At 41.1% G+C, this 21,333-nt stretch overlaps 1 protein-coding gene across 19 annotated transcripts in view; it reads right to left on the reverse strand.

Annotated features, from left to right (window-relative positions):
• Positions 1–21,333, reverse strand: part of ADGRL2 (adhesion G protein-coupled receptor L2) — a 378,099-nt gene that overhangs the window by 121,652 nt on the left and 235,114 nt on the right. For all 19 annotated transcript variants that reach the window (XM_039384678.1, XM_039384661.1, XM_039384662.1 and 16 more), the window contains one exon: positions 3,999–4,171. In XM_039384678.1, the coding sequence (XP_039240612.1) occupies positions 3,999–4,071 (73 nt within the window). In that variant the 5' untranslated portion in view covers positions 4,072–4,171. The remainder of the gene's footprint in view (positions 1–3,998; positions 4,172–21,333) is intronic.

A 21,333-nucleotide genomic window follows, 5' to 3' on the forward strand; every position in this document is an offset into this window, starting at 1 on the left:
TCTTTTTTTCATATGCATATTAGTGTATCTGTCTTAACTTGCTTGAAGAGAAACCAATAATATGTATAATAAGCTTTCTACTCTGCTTTGCTATGGAAACAAGGCATGTGTGATCTCACTCTCTGACTTTCTGTATTTTCTCAGATAATTTTTAACTTGTTGGATGATTTCAGCTAATTAAGAAGGGGGGGTAAGAAGAGAAGAGAAAAAAAAAAAAAGAGGTGGTGTCAAAAGTAATTAATTTCCTGAAGTTCGTATAAAACAGGTAAGTAAAGGTGCAGGACTCAACTGCAAGGGACTCAGAGGGGCACGAACCTCGTCCTGTGAGGGCAGAGAGCCACGATGGGCACGGGCTCCCATGGGCATGGGGTTCTCATGGACACGGGCGCTGATGGACACGGGGCTCCCACAGACATGGGATTCCATGGACACAGGGCTCTGATGGACACAGGATCCCGCGGACACGGAGATCCCCATGGGCACGGGGCTCTGATGGACACAGGATCCCACGGACACAGGGCTCCCGTGGACACGGGGCTCTCCTGGACATGGCATCCCACAGGCATGGGGCTCCCACGGACATGGGCTCTGATGGACACAGGGCTCTCATGGACATGGGATCCTATGGATACAGGGCTCTCATGGACACGGGATCCCATGGATACAGGGGCTCCTCATGGACATGGGATCCCATGGATACGGGGGCTCCCCACGGACACGGGGGTTCTCACAGACATGGGGCTCTGGCACAGCCCTGGAGGGAGCTCCCTCTGCCCGAGGCACAGGGCAGGACTCCCACAGCTCCTGCCCACGTCCAAACCAAACCCCTTCTCAAAGCAGTCCTTTCAGCCTGCCTTTCTCAACAGAACCGTAGCAGAATATGCTACACACAGCCTATAGCAGCATATTCTAGGAAAAAGGGGCAGAAAAATGCTTTCAGAAATGACATTAATATTCAAGCTCATGACTTGAGCTCTTCATTCCTTTTTCCTCTCATCTTTTCCTCATTTAGGGCTGCAACGCTTGCTGTTGACGGCAGTAACAACATTTTTCAACCCTGGGCACAACAATATTGACCTGTTGTTGATCAGATCTATCAGCAGTGTATGATAACTCAGTGTGCTTTTCCCCTCCAGCTGCCGGCACTTGTCTGTTCCAGGTGCATTTTAACTGAAGGAAGGGACTGCTTCAAAAGCAATCCCATCTGGACTGCACAGCCAGGAAAAACAAAGCAAACCCAAGACCTTTTCAACTGAAGATACGACTCCTGTCTGGATAGGCAGCAGTAAAATAAAATTACAGCCTTCGTATAACTGTGCCTGCTTGCTAATTCCCTGGTGAGTTAAAGTTGGGGCTCTATGAGAGTAATGAAGCCCCTTCTTGATTGGAAAATGTTTCATTACACGAACAAATGAATCACTTGTCCACACCCAGGGTCTCCCCCTCCCTTCTCCCCATTTAGCTGTACAGAAACACTAAAATGTAACAGCAGGGCACTCGGCCAGGTTTTATCTCCCCCACGAACTGCAACAACCCGCACGTACACACAAGATTCTATAAAAAACCCGTCAGTTCCAAGCAAGAGAGTTAAAGATTTTCTTATTTCTACCAAAAGTTAGATGCTCTTATTTTAACCTTTGTTCATGTTCGTACTTCCAGGCATGAAGTGCTACTAAAGCATGTTATACTTGGCATCTCTTATTACTGAAGCAGAAGGCAATGTAATCTTGTGAGAAAGTGTAATAATGCAGTATTCATTTTGCTTCTGTGGCTGGAAGCCAACTCTATATTAATATTCATTTCCAGTATACAGAGCCACAGTATTTCATTTATTTTAAGAATTTACAATTAATTTGGTATGATTCTGTTATCTGCTCCCAATTTCCTTTCCTGTTTCTTTTAGCTGAAAAAGCAGCTCTTGTACAGACTTTAAAAAAGTAAATTCACAACTGAAGCATCAGAAGATTGCTACTGGCTACTACAAGCAAGAAAAACAGGGACAGAACAGAATGGACTTGAAATATTACAGATGACAATGGAAATTAACTATCTGCAAATAGCAAAAATTCAATCTGCAGAAGTTCTGAGTTGACTATTTCCTTTCCAAACTCAGCAGATAAAACACTCTTTCACAGCATGCTGTTTGCAACTTTAACCAAATCCTTTCTGATTTCAAATGTTTTCAACCACCACAAAGCATTAAACTGCAAGTGCCTGAATCTTTGTGAAATGCACTAAATATACGGATTTGAAACAACTGCAATAATTAAAAAAAATTCCTTAGTATTTTAAAACTTCAGAAGAAAAACCACCATAGATGTCTCTACTACATAGGTGTCTACACCTTTGGTTTCAACCAGTGCAACCACTTTTGCAACGCAAGTGCCTTTATAATTAACCCCAGTTATAACCAAACCAGCCAGTCATAAGGTTTGTAATTCCAATCTCCTAATCCACGTTCACCTTTCTTACCTGGGAGAGAGGCTGAAAAGCATTTTACCTTCCAGCTGTCCGTCCCTACCTCCCTCTAAAAGTAAGATTACAGCCAAGCCCCCAGACCCGACTGACAGGGAGAACACAGCCAGTACAACTGCCCCAGGCCAGAGATCCCAGCAGAGATGGAGCCTTCCCAGAGCTGCAGCACACCCTGGGAAATGCCAGTCTTCTGACACATCCTGGCAATACTTGAGGAGAGGGCAGGAAGGGGGAACTGCCTGTGAAAGCTGTTCAAGCTCAATGAGATTCCCCCGAGCTCAGCCCCTCTGTGAAGGCTGCGAGGACTCTCCCTGGTAGGTGTGTGTGTGTGTTCACACATCCACATGGACAACTCACTGCAGCAGAGCTGGTCTGTCAGCACAACACACAGCCCCAGCCACGGCAGTCTGGAATTAAAGCTCAGGAAACGACACAGTGAGCGTGGAACACTGCAGATTTCAATTTTTAATCTTGGGGTTTGCTATTTTTGGGGACTAGTTATTTATATAGATTTCAGAAAGAAGAGTGGAGGAGGCAGAGTAGCTTTCCTGAAGTATTTCTGAAAATCTAGCCTTAAAATTCGAAGAATTTTGATAGGGTAAAGAATGTATCTGCTTTAAAAGCCGGTGAGATCACACCACAGATGCACCAAGGAAGCCTATACATTACATACCAATTACTGAATAATGTGAGATGCTATTTTATTACTAAACCAATTTTTTCACCTGCAATCTAGTCAATCAAAAAGCTTACACCCAGAAATACCCTCAAGTTCTAGATGAATATTTGCAATTAAGAATTCATAAACCATGTTTTCCTGTTCATTCATGTTTCTCTGTTTATTAAAAGGGCCACAAGAGCAGCTGGGGAGACAGACTAGCTGGATAAAGTAAAGTTTATGAAGAAAAACAGAACAAAGAATAGATACTGCAACTTTTTAAAAAAATTCTTTTCCTTCCTCATCTCTTTGATTTAAGAGCTATTTTAAACACATTTGAAAGTAGTGAAGTATTTTTCCCTTTTCTAAAAAAAGTAAGAATATTTTCAAGTAGATGTTATTTTTGTATGAACTTTGGAGCTTTATTTCCTGAAATTTAACTTGCATAGTTCTAATATTAATGAAGTGTTTGCCATTTCATTTTCATCAAGCCAAATTAGAAAAGTAAAACAGGTATTTCATTTTCACTGTTTAGTTGTTTTATATCACGTTTAACATATCTATACATTCCTACTAAATTGTTGTGCAATGAAAATAGAAAAAGGAAGAATCCAAAAATAAGGCACCTACTAATCAAGGATGTTAATACCGTCACTTCAGTTTAAACATATGACACTATCAAAACCAAAAAATATCTTTTTTTTTTTTTCATTAAAAAAGGGACAGTTTGAGTCTCATAAATTAATATATGCTATAAATACGTTTAGTTTGACATCCTCAAACTTCAAGTGATCTGACAGAAATTAACGTACAGTCCATTTAACTCATCTGCAAACTCAAGTAAAAAAAATAAACTAAAGCTTACCTTCAGTACACTGCAGGAAGCTGACAAGGAGCAGAAACCAAAAACTTCTCATTCTGCAGCCAGAAGACACCATTATTGATCCCTGTAAGAATTTTCTTTGTATTCCTTAATGAATCCAGTTATAAAAGCCCAGCATCATCGAAACCAGTGGCCTGCATTATTCATCTTCATACCTGGAGTAGCAGAAGATTTGGAAGAAAAAGAGAGAAAAAATTCCATCACTAACTGAACACCAATAATTCAGAATATCAAATTTTACTCGATACAAACTGGAAATTTTTAGTAAAACTGACAGAACACCTGCACTGTATCTGGGAATTCAGCAGGTTTGTGGGATGTAATCTCTCAAGGTCAGTGAACACTAAACAGAATGCCAAATAATGATACAAGCTAGAGTTCAAAGTGTCAACGTTATTGATGTACTTGCAGTAAGACACATTAGAAAAACCCAACAGGAGAACGTTTCCTCTGAATATAAGGAACTGGATGTGCAGATGGGCAAGCGAAGCTTTTCCCACTGCCCAAATCTGACACCACCTGCACTCCTCTACCCCCAAGAACCACAGTAAAATTAAATGTAGGGCATTGCCATATTTCTCAGAGATTCGAAACACGGAGTGGCTGAGAACAACAGAGCAAGTCCCCTCGGCAGGAAGGTGTGCAGCTCTGCTCCCTGTCATGGCTCCAGCATTCCACACAGGTTCCCTCCTTGGATGAGAGAGGCAGGAACAGCAACTCTGCTGACAAAGTTCCCTGTTTGGTGAGGAAGGTTCTTCACACGACTTTAGTTATCTCTATTTCTACCCAATAAACACCTTCAGAGAAAAGGGAGTCAACATAATGGATCAGACTCTCCTGTCCTTAGCCTTGAACAAGATTTGTCTCCTACCGAGAAACATGAACTGAACTGCTCCTGTAAACGATGAAGAATTCTTAGAGCTATCATTTGCATTTGAAAAATATAATTACACTGATAGAGTGCAGTAGCTGTGATAGAAGATTTGACAGCAGAGTGCTCCCTTTCTCTAATGACTCCATTCTCTCACCAGCCAAATGAGTAACGACGTACATCCTCTCCCATATCTCACTGTATGAAGCAAGGTCATGCTTCAGCCCTGCCTATTAGACTTTGGGAAGCTAGAGAAAAATTAACATCCATAGAAAAACAAATTATTTTTAAGTAGAAAGCTGGCTCTACGTATTACAGATACGTGAAACAACCCTGGAGAACAACTTTCTGAACACTGTGGCAATCACAGATGCAAAGAGCTGAGCCCGACATCACACTGGCTTGGTCTCTCCAAGATGAATGAACAGGGCTGAGATATCTCCAATTAATGTTACTTTAAAACCATGTAACAATGACTCTGTAAAAATTTAAGTGGCAGGATCCAAGGGCCACTTATGATTCTCATGAGTACTGGAGCACGTTGAGGGCTTTAAAAATACATTTACCCTTTTGGCAAGGAGAACTGGAAAGGATGAAGCGCACAAAATGCCAGCTAAAGAAATGCTATGAACTGTAGATCATTTTCAGAAGTAGAGAGTGTAACACTTTTTATAACAGTCAATGTTAATCAATGATAAATTTGTTCCCTGAGCACACAAACAGCAACAAGACTGACACTCACTATTTTCCAGTAGGAGAGAGGGGTGGGAATTAACAGCAAACATTACAGAACAATTTCTCCAGCCCTGAATGAAGGCAATGTAGCTGTGGAGATTATTAAACGTGCGAGGAGGCTTCTTTACTTGGCTCCTCTTTAAGAGAAGTGAGGCATCCCCCTCACAACACCAACATGTTGGTGATTCCTCAGACCGGGAAATAACGAAAACTGACGGCTGAGGCCGAGTGATTATTTGTTTATTTATACATTAAAATAAATGAGCACTTCTTTCCATTTCCAACTCCAGACAGGTGCTTTTTAATGGCAGGCACTTTGAGCCACACATATTTCAACAAGGAGCACGGAGCAGCAAACAAAGCCCTTCAGCACAGGACGGCCAGTGTGGCTCTCCCTGGCACACACCCCTGTGCCCAGAGGGAAAAGTGGGACCTTAATTTTCATGGTGATGCACCAGCTGCTACAGGACAACCCAGAAGCAGCCAGGAAGAGACAGTCACATTGTACCTCCAGATCTTTCGCACTGGGCTGAGTGTTTTGCAACCAAAAGCAAATAAATCTAAAAATCCACAAAGGATGCACTGCATTCAGCAGAAATTACAATTGCAAAGGAGCTCCTGCTGAGTAAAGAAGAAAAAAATGCCACCATGGTCTCTCTGAAAAAAAACCCTGGAGATAGTTCAGCTAAAAGCTTGGGAAGAGTTTGGATTAATTTTTCACCTGTAGCACCCAAAGGAAAAATCATAAAACTATTTCACACACACTACAGACTAATCAGCATAATTTCAGTAAGCAATAAGAATAATCCAAGAGAACAGATGACAAACAATAACGGCTAAAAGTGAAATTAAGTCAGCCTTCTGATTGCTCCCAGTCTGTCCAGAAGATTTTGGCCTCCTGAGACTCAAGTTTTATTGTTATTTCCATAACATATCGCTGCACTCCCAGATTTTGAGACATCTTCCATCCACTTCAAGTGGATAGTGACATACCTGTCCCTTGTCATCTTCAAACTCATCCCTTTCTTGTGGGCCTTTTTTAAATTGGGGGGGGAGGAAGGAAAGAATTATGTTAAAAACAAAAACAGTAATCAAAGCACCACTTGAGGGGAGACCAAACATCTCCCTAGAAAACAGCTGCAAAATGTATGCCAAAAAATGTATGCCAAATACTCTTCCCTTTTTCTTTTTTCAATTGAGTAAGAGTTCTTGACCTTGTAAACTGAGATAGCTATTTTAATAAGAAACTACAGTTTCTGAAAGGATATTGATGTCTTTGTGATATCAAAACCACAGAAACTATTAAGAATAAATGCAGAATATTTTAAAGGACAAATTTAAGTGTTTAGTGCAATATATTGTTCTCTTTAGATTGCTGTAGCCTACAGATATAGAATTTAACTCACTATGCTGCTGCAAACAGAATTGAAAATAAACTAACCAGCCCCTACCAAATTATCAGTAACATATGTTTTCCTAAAAACCCAAGAAAAAATGAAACAGTGTTTAAAAACTGATGCAATAGGGTTTGGTTTTGCCTCTTTTCTTTTGAATAAAAATCAACATTCACAGCAAACCATTTTAATGCAACCTCTGTAGTTGAGAAACTCTGCGTGGTTCCAAGTAAAAGAACACTGCAGTCCTGAACCAACCATTCATCAGTGTAACAAAAGCTAAACCTGGAAAAGGCACCCAGACATGAGCTGGAGCCAGAGAGCACTGGGACTGCAGACACTGCTGTCAGCCAGTCCCTCTGCCCATCCATCTGTCAGCGACACAGCACTGCTGGGGGCACCTCAAAACAACAACAAAGCCCAAACCAAACAAGTAGGACCGGGAAAAGATGTGTTAAGTTACTTCTCTGTAAACAGAAAAAGGAGACCACAGCGAGTGGCTGTCCTGAGCAAATAAGTTATTTCCCCTCAGACCTTAATAAACCTTTCCTCTGGGTCGCTGAATGCTTCGGCTCATGGGGGGGCAGAGAGAAACACCCTCGAGCAAAAGGTTGCTTGAATTTCAGAGTGCAACAAAAGCTGCCCAGAAAATTCCAGTTGTAACTTAAATCCCTACCTCTGGGCCATACTGCAGTCTCCCACAGAAAAAACCCCAGCCCTCCACTGGAATAGAGAGGTTCACCTTGTTAAGGTTCTTCTCGTACGCGCTGGTAAAGAAGGCGAGATCAGGAACAGAAATGTTAATGTTCAAACCTGTACACTGCAAATGCACTGGGCATCTCTTCATACTGTATTCATAAGCTGTGCTCCAAGTCCTGAATATCTTAGTGCCCCTGCCTTGCTTCCTTGTTCTTCTGTGCTTCTGAAACTCCTTACAGGCAGAACACGACCGCTGCAGAATACACGCCACTGTTGGCCACCCCTCTCCCCGCAACATTGCTCAAGAGCACCCCAGAGATAAGAGAAAGCTGCTCCAAGCATGCTCCTTGAAATACTTTTATCTTTGAAGAGAAAGACCTCTAAAGGACTGCCGTGTCCCAACTCTACTCTGTTTAACCTTCCCAAGGTTTTATTTTCAAAAGCCAAAAAAGGGTCTTTTAAGAGCTTCTGGCCAACTGACACAGCATGCTCAAAAGCTGCCTCTTCCCTCCTGTTCTATCCAGCTTTGCAGGCAATTAAGACAAAGGGGAACACAGAGATCTTTCCAGCTAAGCAAGGATGTTTTTCTGTAGCTAGAAGTCTCTCAGACTAATGCTGATGTATTTTAGAGTATAGCGTTTAATTTTCCAAATCATCTTAGAAACACTGCAGAGCACTTGCAACCTCAGTCAGGCTTTAACATCCCCATTACAGAAATAAAATTTATACTAGCTTTACAGATGATGAGGCACAGCAAGGTAAGGAACATCAGCCACAGCTGCACAGCTCGTACATGCCAAGGAACCAGCAGGACCCAGGCAGTCCCCCTTGTAAATCCTGTGTGACCTACCTTGCCACACATGCAGCACCCCCAGCGCCTTTCATAACCCAGTTTATGAAACTAAGTAATTCTGTAATATATCTGAGACACTCTGCAGAGAAAAGGAGGGGGAAGAGGAGGCAAGGGTGAGTAGATATATATTCATACAATATAATAGACTACTTAGTCTCCTGAGAAATCACGTGTTCACGTGCTTTCCCATCATGAGGCTTTCCCAATTTAAAAAAAAAAAAGTTAAACTTCCTATAATCTGTAACATAAGAATTTAATTAGTGCAGTGTGGTTAGAAAAACTAAGCTGCATTAGTAAAATACTAGAACGAGACTAATACTGTTTATGATCCAAGAGCTACAGTTTTCTACATATCTGCAATGAGATCCAGCTCTACTTTTCAACATTGAACGTACCGTCGATGCATTCAATAGGAGTTATTCCCAGAGTTTTCAATATGCTTATTCAAAAATTGATTTACATTAATAACTCTGCATTAGTGCGACAATTTCTGATTGTAGAAAATCTGGTTATGTGTTCTGGTTATGAGACCTTACGAAAAAAACCCTGAAGACAAGCAAGACTCCACACTGATCTAGTTAGCCTCCTTGTACTACCTATGGTAAACAATCAGTGCCTGATCTGCTGCAATTAAACAAACTGCATATTGCAAAGAGAAAGGAAAGGCTAACCCTGCTCTGTCTAAAAGGTTTGACAAAGACTTCGTTTCCATTAAAACCTATTTAATGCTCAAAAGGTAGCAGGGAGTCTTATCTACAATTCTGTATTCAACAGTCCCTATTAATTGTCACCTTGAACACTGGATTTCTAACCCAAAACATCTCTTCCCAAGTTGCATGGAAAGAATACAGTATCAGGGAAGGGAATATAGTAAGAACAAGACTTGACCAAGGTCAGCCAATCTTGCAACAAAAGAAATTACTTCAATGCGTTGAGCTGTGCTGTGCTCTGAAGCGACGTGCCCGTGCCTGAGGAGTGCCTGAAACGGGGCACAATAAATGTATCCTCAATTGAGAAAGACCGTGGCAACACCCACCCCACAGCAGCCCGAGTTCCCAGCTCAGCAGTGCAACAGATCATTGCAAACACCCAACCCACCCGGGCAAGCTGTGCCACTGAACAGTGCGCTGACACTATTTTAACAGTGCCACATCACAGCTCAGTCCATCAGTCCCCAGCACCTCCGTGGTCTACTGCAATCATTCACAGAGAAAATAAACAGGATTGGAGGGGAAAAGACAAAGATTTCCTTTTCTCACCAGCGCTCTGGCTCAGCTGGGCCTCACTGCCGTGTGTTCCGGGCAGGGCACACGGCGGTCCCTGCCCAACCAGCCAGCCCTGCCCCTGCTTGTTAGCACAGGGTAAAGCCTGGGCACTCGAGGGAGCTTTCATTCAATAAGCCAGCAAAGTAAACCTCTGCTAGTGCTAATAAGAATGGCTTTTTTTGGCTCCAGGCACTCTCCTTTTGCCAAGTCCGAATTTGTCTTTCTGCCTTTGATAACCGCTCGGAATCCAGGGGGGTGTCACTCAATCCCCATCGCAAATTCCCTGGATTTCACGGAATCGACACCGCGCCGCTACACGAGATCACCTCCACTCCAGCAGTGCAGGTAAAACCTTTCCACCACTGCTGCCCTCTGTGTCACTACAGCTTCCCGGGGACTCAAAGACAAATCCCCCTCATCCAAAGGGGAGGGGAGGGAGAGGGATGCTGTAAGTCCATTACAACCGTTATCGGCTGTAATATCTTAGTGTCATGCTGAGCGTGTTAAATATGCTGATCACTGTGGACACCAGAGGCACAGGCTGAGGCTGTTTGCCATTCCCTTCATTAAACTGCAAAACAAATAGCTCTCATTTTCAAACCTATGTAGGACAGATTTTATGAACATCAAAAATAAACAAGAAAATAATGAGTATCTGTAAAAAACATTGAGAACCGTATGACAAACCAAAAGAAGCAATTGTAACAGCTGAAGAAAATTCAAAGGCTTTTCAAACTTCTCAGAGAAGAGAAATCCTCAAAATAATCTATTTATATTAAAGATCTCATTTCTCTCCCTTGAAAAAAAAAAACACACTAGACTGACATCAACCAAAGACACAGCAGTCTTGTAAGACAGCAAACTGTTTGCTGACAGCCTTGACAAGGCTCTGCAAAGGCCCGTATTTCTCAAAGCTGTTATGCCACTTAGCTGATCTCTTCTTTTTTTTTTTTCTTCCCATCCACTGTTTTTCACAGCTGAGAACTTATTTGAAGTGGAAGCAGACAGAAAAACAAAACAAACAGAACTAAGTCCTGGGACTGTGGTCAGACGTGTCGGTACCTGTGAAGCGACGTGGTGTTTCTCTGACTGACTGCAAGGATTTCAACACATCTGATCTGCTTCATGGCTGCTCATCCCTGGGCTTAAGCAGGGAAATGAGTTCTGGTATTGATTCTCAATCCAGCTCTGGGGCCCCCAAGATAAGAAGTATGCAGATCTGTTGGAGCAGGTCCAGAGGAGGCCACAAAGCTCCTCAGAGGAATGGAGCACCTTTCCATGCAGACAGGCTGGGAGAGCTGGGGCTGTTTGGGCTGGAGAAGGTTCTGGGGAGAACTTAAAGTAGCTTTCCAGTACCTAAAGGGACCACACGAGAGCTGGACAGGGACTTCTTACAAGCTGTAGCGTTAGGACAAGGCAGAACGGCTTTAAACTGAAAGAGGGTAAATATAGATGAGATGTCTGGAAGAATTTTTTCCCCATGTGAGTGGTGAGGCACTGGAACAGCTGCCAATGCTACATCCCTGGAAGTGTTTAAGGCCAGGTTGGATGGGGCTCCAAGCAACCTGGTCTAGCAGTAGGTATCCCTGCACACGGAAAGGGGTTTGGAAAAGATGATGTTTAAGGTCCCTCCCAGCCCAGGCTGTTCTATGATGATTTGCTTTTCACAGCTGACACACTGAAGGAAGACAACTCCACAGACCAGCACAGAGCCAGCAAAACACCCCCGAGTTACTCACTTCCAAAATAAAATCAAGTTGCAGGCAAGAGCAGCCAAGAACACATTTTTATCCCTGCATTTGCAGCACTCCTGCCCACGCTATAACCAGGTGAGTGGGGACTGCACAGCCCCAACACACCGGCCCTGCTGGGGGATGGCTCTGCAGCCTCAGCATCAGCTACTCGTGCACAAACCTCAGCTTGGTAGCACCAATTCCCCAGAAACTGCCGCGCTGAAAACTTCTTCTCTAGGCGTGTGCCAAGGAATATTATCAAAAAGAGTCATGGTGGTGTTGGTTTAGCATCCATTTTAAAGCAATCATTTTCTATCAGTTGTACTTATGATCATATTAAGTGGTCTGTATTGATTTAAATTATATGGTTCAAGTTTCAAGAACAAGCTTGAGTGTGCAGCAAAATCACTTTTGATTGTTTTAAAAAAAATCCATCAAAAACCTCTGTTGTTACCAGAGAAATACCAAGTATTTAAACACAACTGAAAAACATTTATTATTTAAAAAAAATCAGAAGCAGTAGGCCCATAGATACACTCACCATGCACTGGGTGTACCTTGTGGCAGATCTTTGCTTAGAGAGGAATATGGTTGTAACATTAAAATCTGTGAGACCATGGCCTAATCATTGTGCAGTGAAATATGAAACAAAATCAATGGTGGCACCTAAGATGCAATCTCTGCTGTGTTTGGCTCACTGCACTGAATCCTTGACTCATAAATCATTGTTACTAGCCATTCAGTGAAATCAATATTCAGATTCCCTCTTGGTCTATACATATTACCACTAAATGAAATAATAATGACCAAAATCTGTCATATATTAGGTCATCAATATTACCAAAAGGGATTTCTTGGGAGCAATGAGGTAACCTAGGATAAAATACATCAGATGAGCATGCACAGAAATGGAAAAAACTGTGACTATATATAGACAGCAGGAGAAAGTTATTTTTAAATATCTCTTCTTCCGTCATATCCTTGAGTATTAAAATTTATCACAGCATCACAACAATGCATTTTATGAAAGACCATTTCAATAATGCATGCTTTTAATTATGCTTTAAAACATGCTGTACTTAAGCATTTTTCTTTTTCTTCTTTCAAAGAACCCCTTCTTAAGTCATTCCTAGCTTTGCTTCTTTTCTCTGAAGCACAATTAATATTGCAATGGCCAGAGAGTTGTGTTTTCTTACCAGCAGCCCGACAGTCAGAACATTCTGAAGACCACATTTTAGTTCCACTAAAAATCACTGCCAAACAAACTTCTAAGAGTAATTCCATAAAGCTGCATTTTCCAAACCATTTAGTTATTAAAATGTAGTGGATCGTGTCTTGCAGAGAAACCTGAGAAGTTCTGTGTGCTACCATCCCATACTCGGCCAACAGCCACAACTAAACTCGTAATTTTGACAGCAGAAGGAGGGAAGAAGTCTTTTAACTACTTTCTAAGCACTCAGGAGATTCTCCAGGCAAGTATGACCTCCAGGAAGAAATTCCCCTGAATTTACATCAGCCTTTGGAGGACCTGTGTGTGTACTTCAGACATACAGAAAAAGCAGCAGACGGTGACAGAAGACACATCTTTCAGGTTCACCACTTTTACGTACCAGTAGCACTCAGAAGGCTGAAAACTAATATCATGAAATAAAAATCAACCAACTCCCTGTTTTTCTGCCCTCACAACAGGAACTCCAGGGTGAGAAGCCATATATGACATTACTGCACAGACTGCACTAACTCTCTTCCTTGCACCTACACACAAGTACACTACTGAATTACACAGCTACTGCTTGCACATCACCAACAACGTGAGAAATGTAATATCTAATATTACACTGCAATAAATATGGCAAATAAATCTTCAGGATCTATTCAGAAAGGGCCTGTTTCTGCAGTGAAACAAAGGATTCAATTCTGACACTGGATGATAGAGCTGCCGAGGCATCTAATGGTGCAACTGCAGTTAAGAGGATTTTCTTGTACAATTTAATAAGCAATGAACATTCAGGTGACTCTCCTTAACTGTGCAGGGCAGCTGAATGACTACCAGTCATTCACCAGAGCTGTAACATTCCTTCAGTCGAGGTAAACTGGGGCCTTTTTTATCTATTCAAACTATAACAGATAGAAATTATTCCAGTTAATTTTTTATTCCTTTTGTAGAAAGCCTAAGCCAGGAAACTAAAAAGATTACATCTGCAGAAGTCGGGAGCAAGAAGAGCTCTAAATTATAGTTCAACAGAAAAGCTCCTTCTACTGGCACTGCCACTTGTTCAAAACCCTTCTCCCCAGCAGCCCACACAACATTTTCTCCTCTGCAGGGAGGCAGAAGGAAAAACAACATGTATTGTGGGAACAGGGAAGGTCTTTGCCGTGCACGGTGAAAAGGGAAGCGTGAAGTGATATCTTTTAAATATTAAACAAAATGGAATATGGGTTATCTCCAGCACTGCCACGCCAGCCACGGCGAGCACTTGAGGACAAAGTGCCCTGAAACTGCTTTCAGGCAAGGAATTTTTCAAGAGAATGAATACTTTTTAAAGTATTCAAGAGAATGAACTCTTTCCACCGGAATGACTGAAAACATTATATTTGCCATACATTTTAACTTTTTTAAAACCATCCACACCGAACAGATGAAATTTAAGATACATTTTTAACACGTTTTTCGGCAGTGATGTGACCTCTGATATTCTGCGGTTTCATCAAGCAGATCAAGAACTCTGTGTCACACATTAACAATTTCTTTTAAGTAATATAGCTCTCGGTGGCTCAATGTGACAATGATGCTGCTTCTTTTGAAAAAAATTCATATTTTTCTTTAATTCGGTTACATTGTGATTTTATATGAAAATTTATTTAGCCTTTCATGATTACAAATACTCACTGGCCTTTATTTTGTATTCTTTTACTAGAAATTAAAGTGAATCGGTATTTTATTAAAATCCTGCTCCTTCAGACATTCTGCTGCAGTTCATGAACTGGATGTGCAACTAAAGAAAAAAAATAAGTCTACATTTGTCTATCAACAGTATTTATAAGTGAGAAAGTGGAAAGATTACAAAATTTTAATAAGAACATTACATTATAGTAGCAATAATCTAGGTGTTTTACTGGGAAGTGAAGTGGATTACCGTAAATGAAATTTTAAATGTCCTTTCCATTTTACAGATAACACAAAATGACTCTTTTCATGTCTCCAGCGATAAGGATACATGTGCCACACATTTAAATAGTGCCTTCACCCCATCCAACCCTGCTCATGAATTAATAATTCAGTGACATTAATACAAGAAGATAAATGATAAAGAGGTTACAGCAAAAGGGCCAGCGGTACACATATACTTCTTTTAAAACAGCTAATACCTCTCTGCCAATTACAGTTAGAACTTTTTAACAGTTTTCAATGGCATTTTTACAATCTAAATAGCAGCTTATGCACACACAATTTCACACAACTCAAGCTTAATAAATCTCCTGCTGCTACCGAACAATCATTCCGGGGGATTAAAGTGCAACATCTGCTAACATTAATAGGCATTTTACATAGCAATATGTATAAAAGCAGTTGCTATCAGTCTTCTCAAAAAGCTTCCAGTCTGGTTTGGCATAAATTATACCTTTATCGTTCAACTGGTAACTTTAGCTCACGGCTACAGTAAGGCAGCTTACACAATACTTAGACTGACTCCAGGAATGCTATCTAGCAGCAAAACCCACCAAAATGATATACTGACTGCAATTATCCCATGTAGTGGAACAATTTTCAAAATATTTGGAAAATAAACAAAAAAAAAAACATACGTATGCAAAGAATTTCAAGTAAGAACCTGGTAAAGTCACGTAATTTCAATACTCATAAGAAACCAAAGCTACCAATCTGTTTGCAAGAGACAATTTCTCTCCTTACCCCAGTTATAACTTTCTAATCCACCCTGGGCTTTTTTATTTGTATTTCTGCTGTGGAAGAACGAGTGCCTTCCCAAGGAATAAAATAAATACCGAGGGGGTTATTTAATTAGGAATTCCAGCATACATTTTTAGGTAGAATTTGGCAAGTGAGCACGCTCTGGAGTCGAGAGACGTGTAACATCAGCCTGAGCCAAGAACACAGTTGGCAAAAGCTGCCCAAACTCTGAGGTGCAGCCCTGTCAAGGCAACTCCAGCCCTGCAGCTCAGCTGTGGACAGGACAGTGCCAGGGCTGCCAATCACCCCTTCCCTGCAGTGAATAAAAAAAAGAGTCATGCTCTAGCCGCTGTTACCAGTTTATTAGAAAGCAGGTTTTAAAATGCTTTAAAAAAAAAAAAAAAAAAAAAAAGGTGAAGCATTTCAGGCTCTTCCTGTGCAAGCCCTACAATCTTAGTATTTTTTTAGAAACTGGAAAGAATCAATAGTCAGCTTCACAATAATAGATATTGTAACGCTTAGAATACTTCTGTATGGTGCCCCAAGATAATTTTGTTGTGTGGACACATGTGGGCCAGCATCTGCAAGCTCATTTATTCCTTTTATGAAATGAGAAATTTGTATTAAAAATATCCTTATACATAAAAGAACGGCAAACTGGATCAGATGTGTATGTAGACAATATTTAATATACCTTTTTAATTATCAATTAATTCCCCCAATTCTTCCATTATGATTTGCTTGAACCTGATTGTTTTAATGTTATTTTCTAAGTCAAAATAGTGCTTTAAAAATTATTATTACCGTATTCTCCTGACATCGCCCACATTCTTACTTGACACGTTTTAAGAGAGATGAAGAAAATCAAAGCAGTAAGATAATAAAAGATTCCAGCAATGCCAGTGGTGACAACTAACACTCAGGATCTTCAGATGATATCAGGCTTTAAAGCACCCAGAACCAGGGCTGAAGCCAGGCTTGGCTGAGAAAATAACCCAGTCATTTAATGACAGAAGGAAAAAGCTTAAAACAAAAAGGTGAGCACATTTAGCGTCTGCATCTTCCTCAAACTGATGGTTTCTTTAGGCTGAAGCTGCACCTGAAGGTCCCACCCATATTTCCCAGCTGGAATCACTGCTGCCAGAGGAAGCACACGAGGATTAGGAACCCAGGTGCCTCCGTGCCACAGTCTGGCTTAATGCAGCCTGAATGTTAGATTACCATTTTAAAGGAAGTTTTTATTAAGTTACTGTGTGCTGCCTGTAAAACCACGGCTTTATGTTCGAGTGACGGATTCTCGCTTTTTTTGTTTTAGAATAAAACGCCACTGGCACAGGACCTTCTCTTCCGGCTCTTCCTCCGCCTGCACTGCAGTTCTCACATCAGACACGGCCCCGCCATGTGCGAGCCTGACACGTTCTGGAAGATTTACTGCTGCTCTGATACTCTCATGGCTATTTCAAATCCAGGTCACAACTTTCCACAGTCACTTAGATTAACATTTGAAATTTAATCTATTTTAACACGAGAATTCAACAGCGCCGAGACAAAAACGAGGTGACTTTCTTTCTCAAAGATGACTGAATATTAAATATGAAATTTAACAGGTTGTAATCATAACAGTTTGTAAACACTGTAATATATATGTCTGCCCTAATTTAGCAAGATGGAATTCTCACATAACACTCATCAAACTGAGCACAAAAAAAATTGTTCTGGCATTTCACTAAATTAAAATCTTCGGTCCCCACAGCCAGAATGCACAAATTTAGATTTTATTAATACCTTAAATCAAACTCACTTTTATGAAAGGCAATTTACAAGTCATCTTCTCTTGTGACAGCCAAGAACAGAACGGGGTCTTAAGCATATTTTTACAGACACTTTGATGATAGTCTAACCTTTTGGTCTGATCGCTACTTTTAACAAAAATAGCATTTTCTTTGAAATCCAGCAAACTCCTGTTTTCATGAATATAGCTTTAAGCCTTCAGTGACAGAGTCGCTGACAGCTCAACAGATAGAAGGCAAATTTAAGAGAAGCTGTCCCTGCTAAGAAAATGCATGCCATTTTACCAGCTTCCCATTCAGCAATCTGAAAAACTAATCTGGATCACCGTATTTCACATCTTGCCCAAAGATATTGTACCGTGCCCAACCTTCACACTGGCAAAACCATGCAAGCTGTACACACGCTCAGCAAGCCACCTTGATTTAGCTGGTCCTCTATGCACTTTAATATTTTAAATTTCTAACCCTAAATAACACTATCAGCCCTCAGCATTGCAGGCACTTCTGCAACAGATTACAAATCAGATGCACAATGAAATCATCATCAGGTAGGCTCCCCTGTGCTGCCAGTTACTCACCAGAAATCAGTGAGAGTCACACCACGGGGCCAGGGATTGGGAAAAAAACAAAAAAAGAATAAAAAAGAAAAGAAAGAGAAGGAGAAAAACAAAGCTGAGTGAGCAGGCAGAGCGGGAAGACGGTGTTCCCTCGCCGGTTTGGAGCGCAGAGGAAGCAGGAAAGCCCTTGGGTAGGGCGTGGAAGGAAGGCAGGCAGATGGAAAAGGGAAGGCCTGGGGACAGAGCGTGGGCAGGCTCACCCTGCCCAGCCACGGGGGACAGCTCAGGAGCCTGAGCACGATAAAGAGGCAGCTGAAGGAGCAAAGGAAGACTGACAGTGAAGGAATGCAAGTCAACAGGGATCAGAAAACATGGGGCACCGCACGGAGAAGGGAAAGACCCGCTAGCATGAAATATCTGAGTGCAATTTGGTTTCCTTCAAGCCGGCTGCCAGCACTTAGGATCACTTGCCACCCTCTCATAATCCAAAGGACAGAACTTCCTCCTCTCCAGGACACAACCACAGGCTACACAGACTGCAATTATTTGCTTTTTAGTCCCTACAGAAGGCCCACCAACCCACATCAGCATCCATGGAACTGTCTGGAGAACGAGTCAAAGCAGAACTAAAGGAGGAGACAGAGAGAGAGACCACAGGCACTCGATGCTACAAGAGGGGCCAGCACACATGGGCAATGAGATGCACACAATTATTTAGAAACATCTGCTATTCTGCAAGAAACCATACTCTATAAATGATGATTTTACAGTGCCATAACAATATTCTATAAATGACTGATGATTTCGTAATTCCGCCATAATAATAATAGTTTTTAAAAAAGCTGACAATTTCAACACATCTATTGCCTGTTCCGTGCTTTCTTTGTTTGTTTTGTTTCATTTGTTTGGGGTTTGTTGCTGTTGGTTTTTTTGTTTAAACATCAAATCCAGAAGAGGTGGTGACAGCAGTAAGCGTACAGTTTATTTATGGGTCACTATTGGGCTAACTGAGAATTTATTTCTGGAAGAAGAGAAAGAGAAAGACAGGATGATGAATAATACTGACAAAAATGGAAAGGAAAAAACCAAGTCAAACTTTAAAGTCCATCTTCTCAGATATGCAAGAAGCAACAGACGGAGGCATGACAGAACACTTCACCTGACACTGCCTGGTCATCGACATATTCTCCAAAAATTACTCAGTTTTATTTCAATATCTCTTCAGCCAAAAGGTGATTTGACACTTTTTACCTAAAAATAGCAGCTTTATGGATCTTTTAAAAATAAAAATACCCAACCCAAGTCTACCATGGTGCAGTATACGAGAAGAGTTTGCAGCAAGCACAGCACAAGTTTTTAACAGCTGGACATTTCACCCCAATGATTTCTTGTCTTCAAAATAGAAAACAAATTCACAGTGACAGAATTATTTTACAATAGTTAAGTAAATACCAATTTTTAGCTTTTCCACAGTGCTGTTATTTACTAACTAGAACATGTAGCCTAACTAGAACATGCAGCTGTACAGTCCAGCATGACTAAGGGCAGAGGGAAGGAAAACAGGCTCTTCCTGGCTAGCAGCAACAGGCATTTCTTCTCCTGATCTGCCTCACAATTTTATCACATGATGAAGTGGAAATTTTGTATTTTTAAATAAGTACCATTTTAATAAAGACACAGACAAAGCATACCCAACTATATACATACTGACAAGCACATATTTACTATTGGTCAACTTTTGTTATTATTTCATTCACTTTCAAAAATATTTACTAAAAACACGGGCTGTAAGAAGAGCTTATGATAGCTAAACCCAAAAATATATTCATATTTAAATATGCTAAATTTAAATTGCATTCCTCTCTAGGAAGGTATTTATCTTGAAATGACCACTAACAGCTCTTACTTCCAAACAGCAAGTACTGATTGCTTCAACGTTCACAAAGCACCAATTTCTTAAAGCCTGAACTTACACAAAAGTCCATTTCCCGCTTTTCAATTTGAGCCTCAGTCAGTAAGTCATAATTATCATTTCTTTTTTGTGCCGTTATTCTATTACAGGTACTGGAGTACAAGTCATTAAACTGAGGTTGAACAGGCTGTGGTATGGGAGGAAAAGTACCACTGCTCTTCCACTAAGGACCAAAACATCAATAATTCAAGCTGATTGGGAAACACTATTCAACTGGACAATTAATTTTTAAGAATGTGGTAGGGATAGTAACCAACACTACAAAACAATTTTAAATTTTAGAAGACTCATCAACAAAGCTTACAAATACGAAGCTTCTGAAATAAAAAAAAAAAAGAAAACAAATCTACATCTCTTCTTGTTCCAGGTTCAAGAGAAACTAAAGGGATGAACCCTTCTGCTCGTAAGGGCTCTTATGGTTTCCATAGTGAATGTCATTTACATGAAGGCATTGTAAAGGTTCCCACATGAAAATGCATCTCTGGCATAATTACATTCTTTCAAGTTACTTTTCCTCCCACTTGCTGTAGTTCTTAGGTGAAAGGAAAATATTGACAAAAACACGACAGGAGAGGGACAAAAGATAACCACAGACTGAAAGCCATGAAAACACCAAGCCATTTACAATTCCTTTTTTTTTTAAACTCTAACTCCTCACAGCGACTGGGCAGCCTGAGATCAACTACACAGGGTAAAACACTTTTAATTTATAGCCTAGGGGCTCTTCCACGTTTAAGAGGAAGGAGCATGTAAAGAAATACAATATCTTTCTCAGCCCGTCTGTTCTTTGAAATGTCTTCATTAAAATGGAGATTTTGACTTTTTGACTGTGAATAACAGAAAAAGGACAAACCTGGTTTCCAAGGCTCTTCATCTGCAGCCAGCACACACCACGCTCCCCCAACAATCACACTCATGTATCACAGGCAGCTTTTCAGGCTGAAGGGCAGATGGGACCACCTCCAGTTCATGCTGATTAGCTAAATCAGTCCCAATCACACCTTTGTTTTACCATGAAGGAACTGAAAGAAATAGTAAGAATGTGGAGCTGCAGGCCAGGACTCACCCCTTCCCAGAGGGGAGCACCACTGCCCACAGGATGACAGCCACAGATCAGCCTCCAGAGAGCTGCAAGCCACGAGCCTACAGTAAAAAAGGTGTCACCTCTGCTTTTTTCCTCAGGTGGAGAGTGGGGCAGTGTGGAAATGTCTTGTATACATTGGTATTCACAGTGTTTCACCAACACTGCAGTTAAAACACAACTTGTTCAACAGTCAGATGGACCTGAGTGAATTTTAGAGCAAAATACCAGGAGCTACTTCTTTATATCCTTTGGGAGCCCCAGTAAAATTCCACCAAGCACATTTGCCCATTTGGTTTAACAGCAGCTAATATTTCCTACATGCACAGTTTCCCTTCAGATAACCTAAATAAAGGCTGTGATTAAATGATGAGAGCAAGGCTGTATTAACCCCATCTCTCACCTGTGCAGAGGTTGTGAGCACAGTCGTGCAAACTGCTCAACCACAGCACTGCAA

This window comes from Pipra filicauda, unplaced genomic scaffold (assembly GCF_003945595.2).
Source record: "Pipra filicauda isolate LSUMZ 115617 unplaced genomic scaffold, ASM394559v2 scaffold36_size6622888_pilon, whole genome shotgun sequence".
Taxonomy (NCBI): Eukaryota; Metazoa; Chordata; class Aves; order Passeriformes; family Pipridae; genus Pipra; species Pipra filicauda.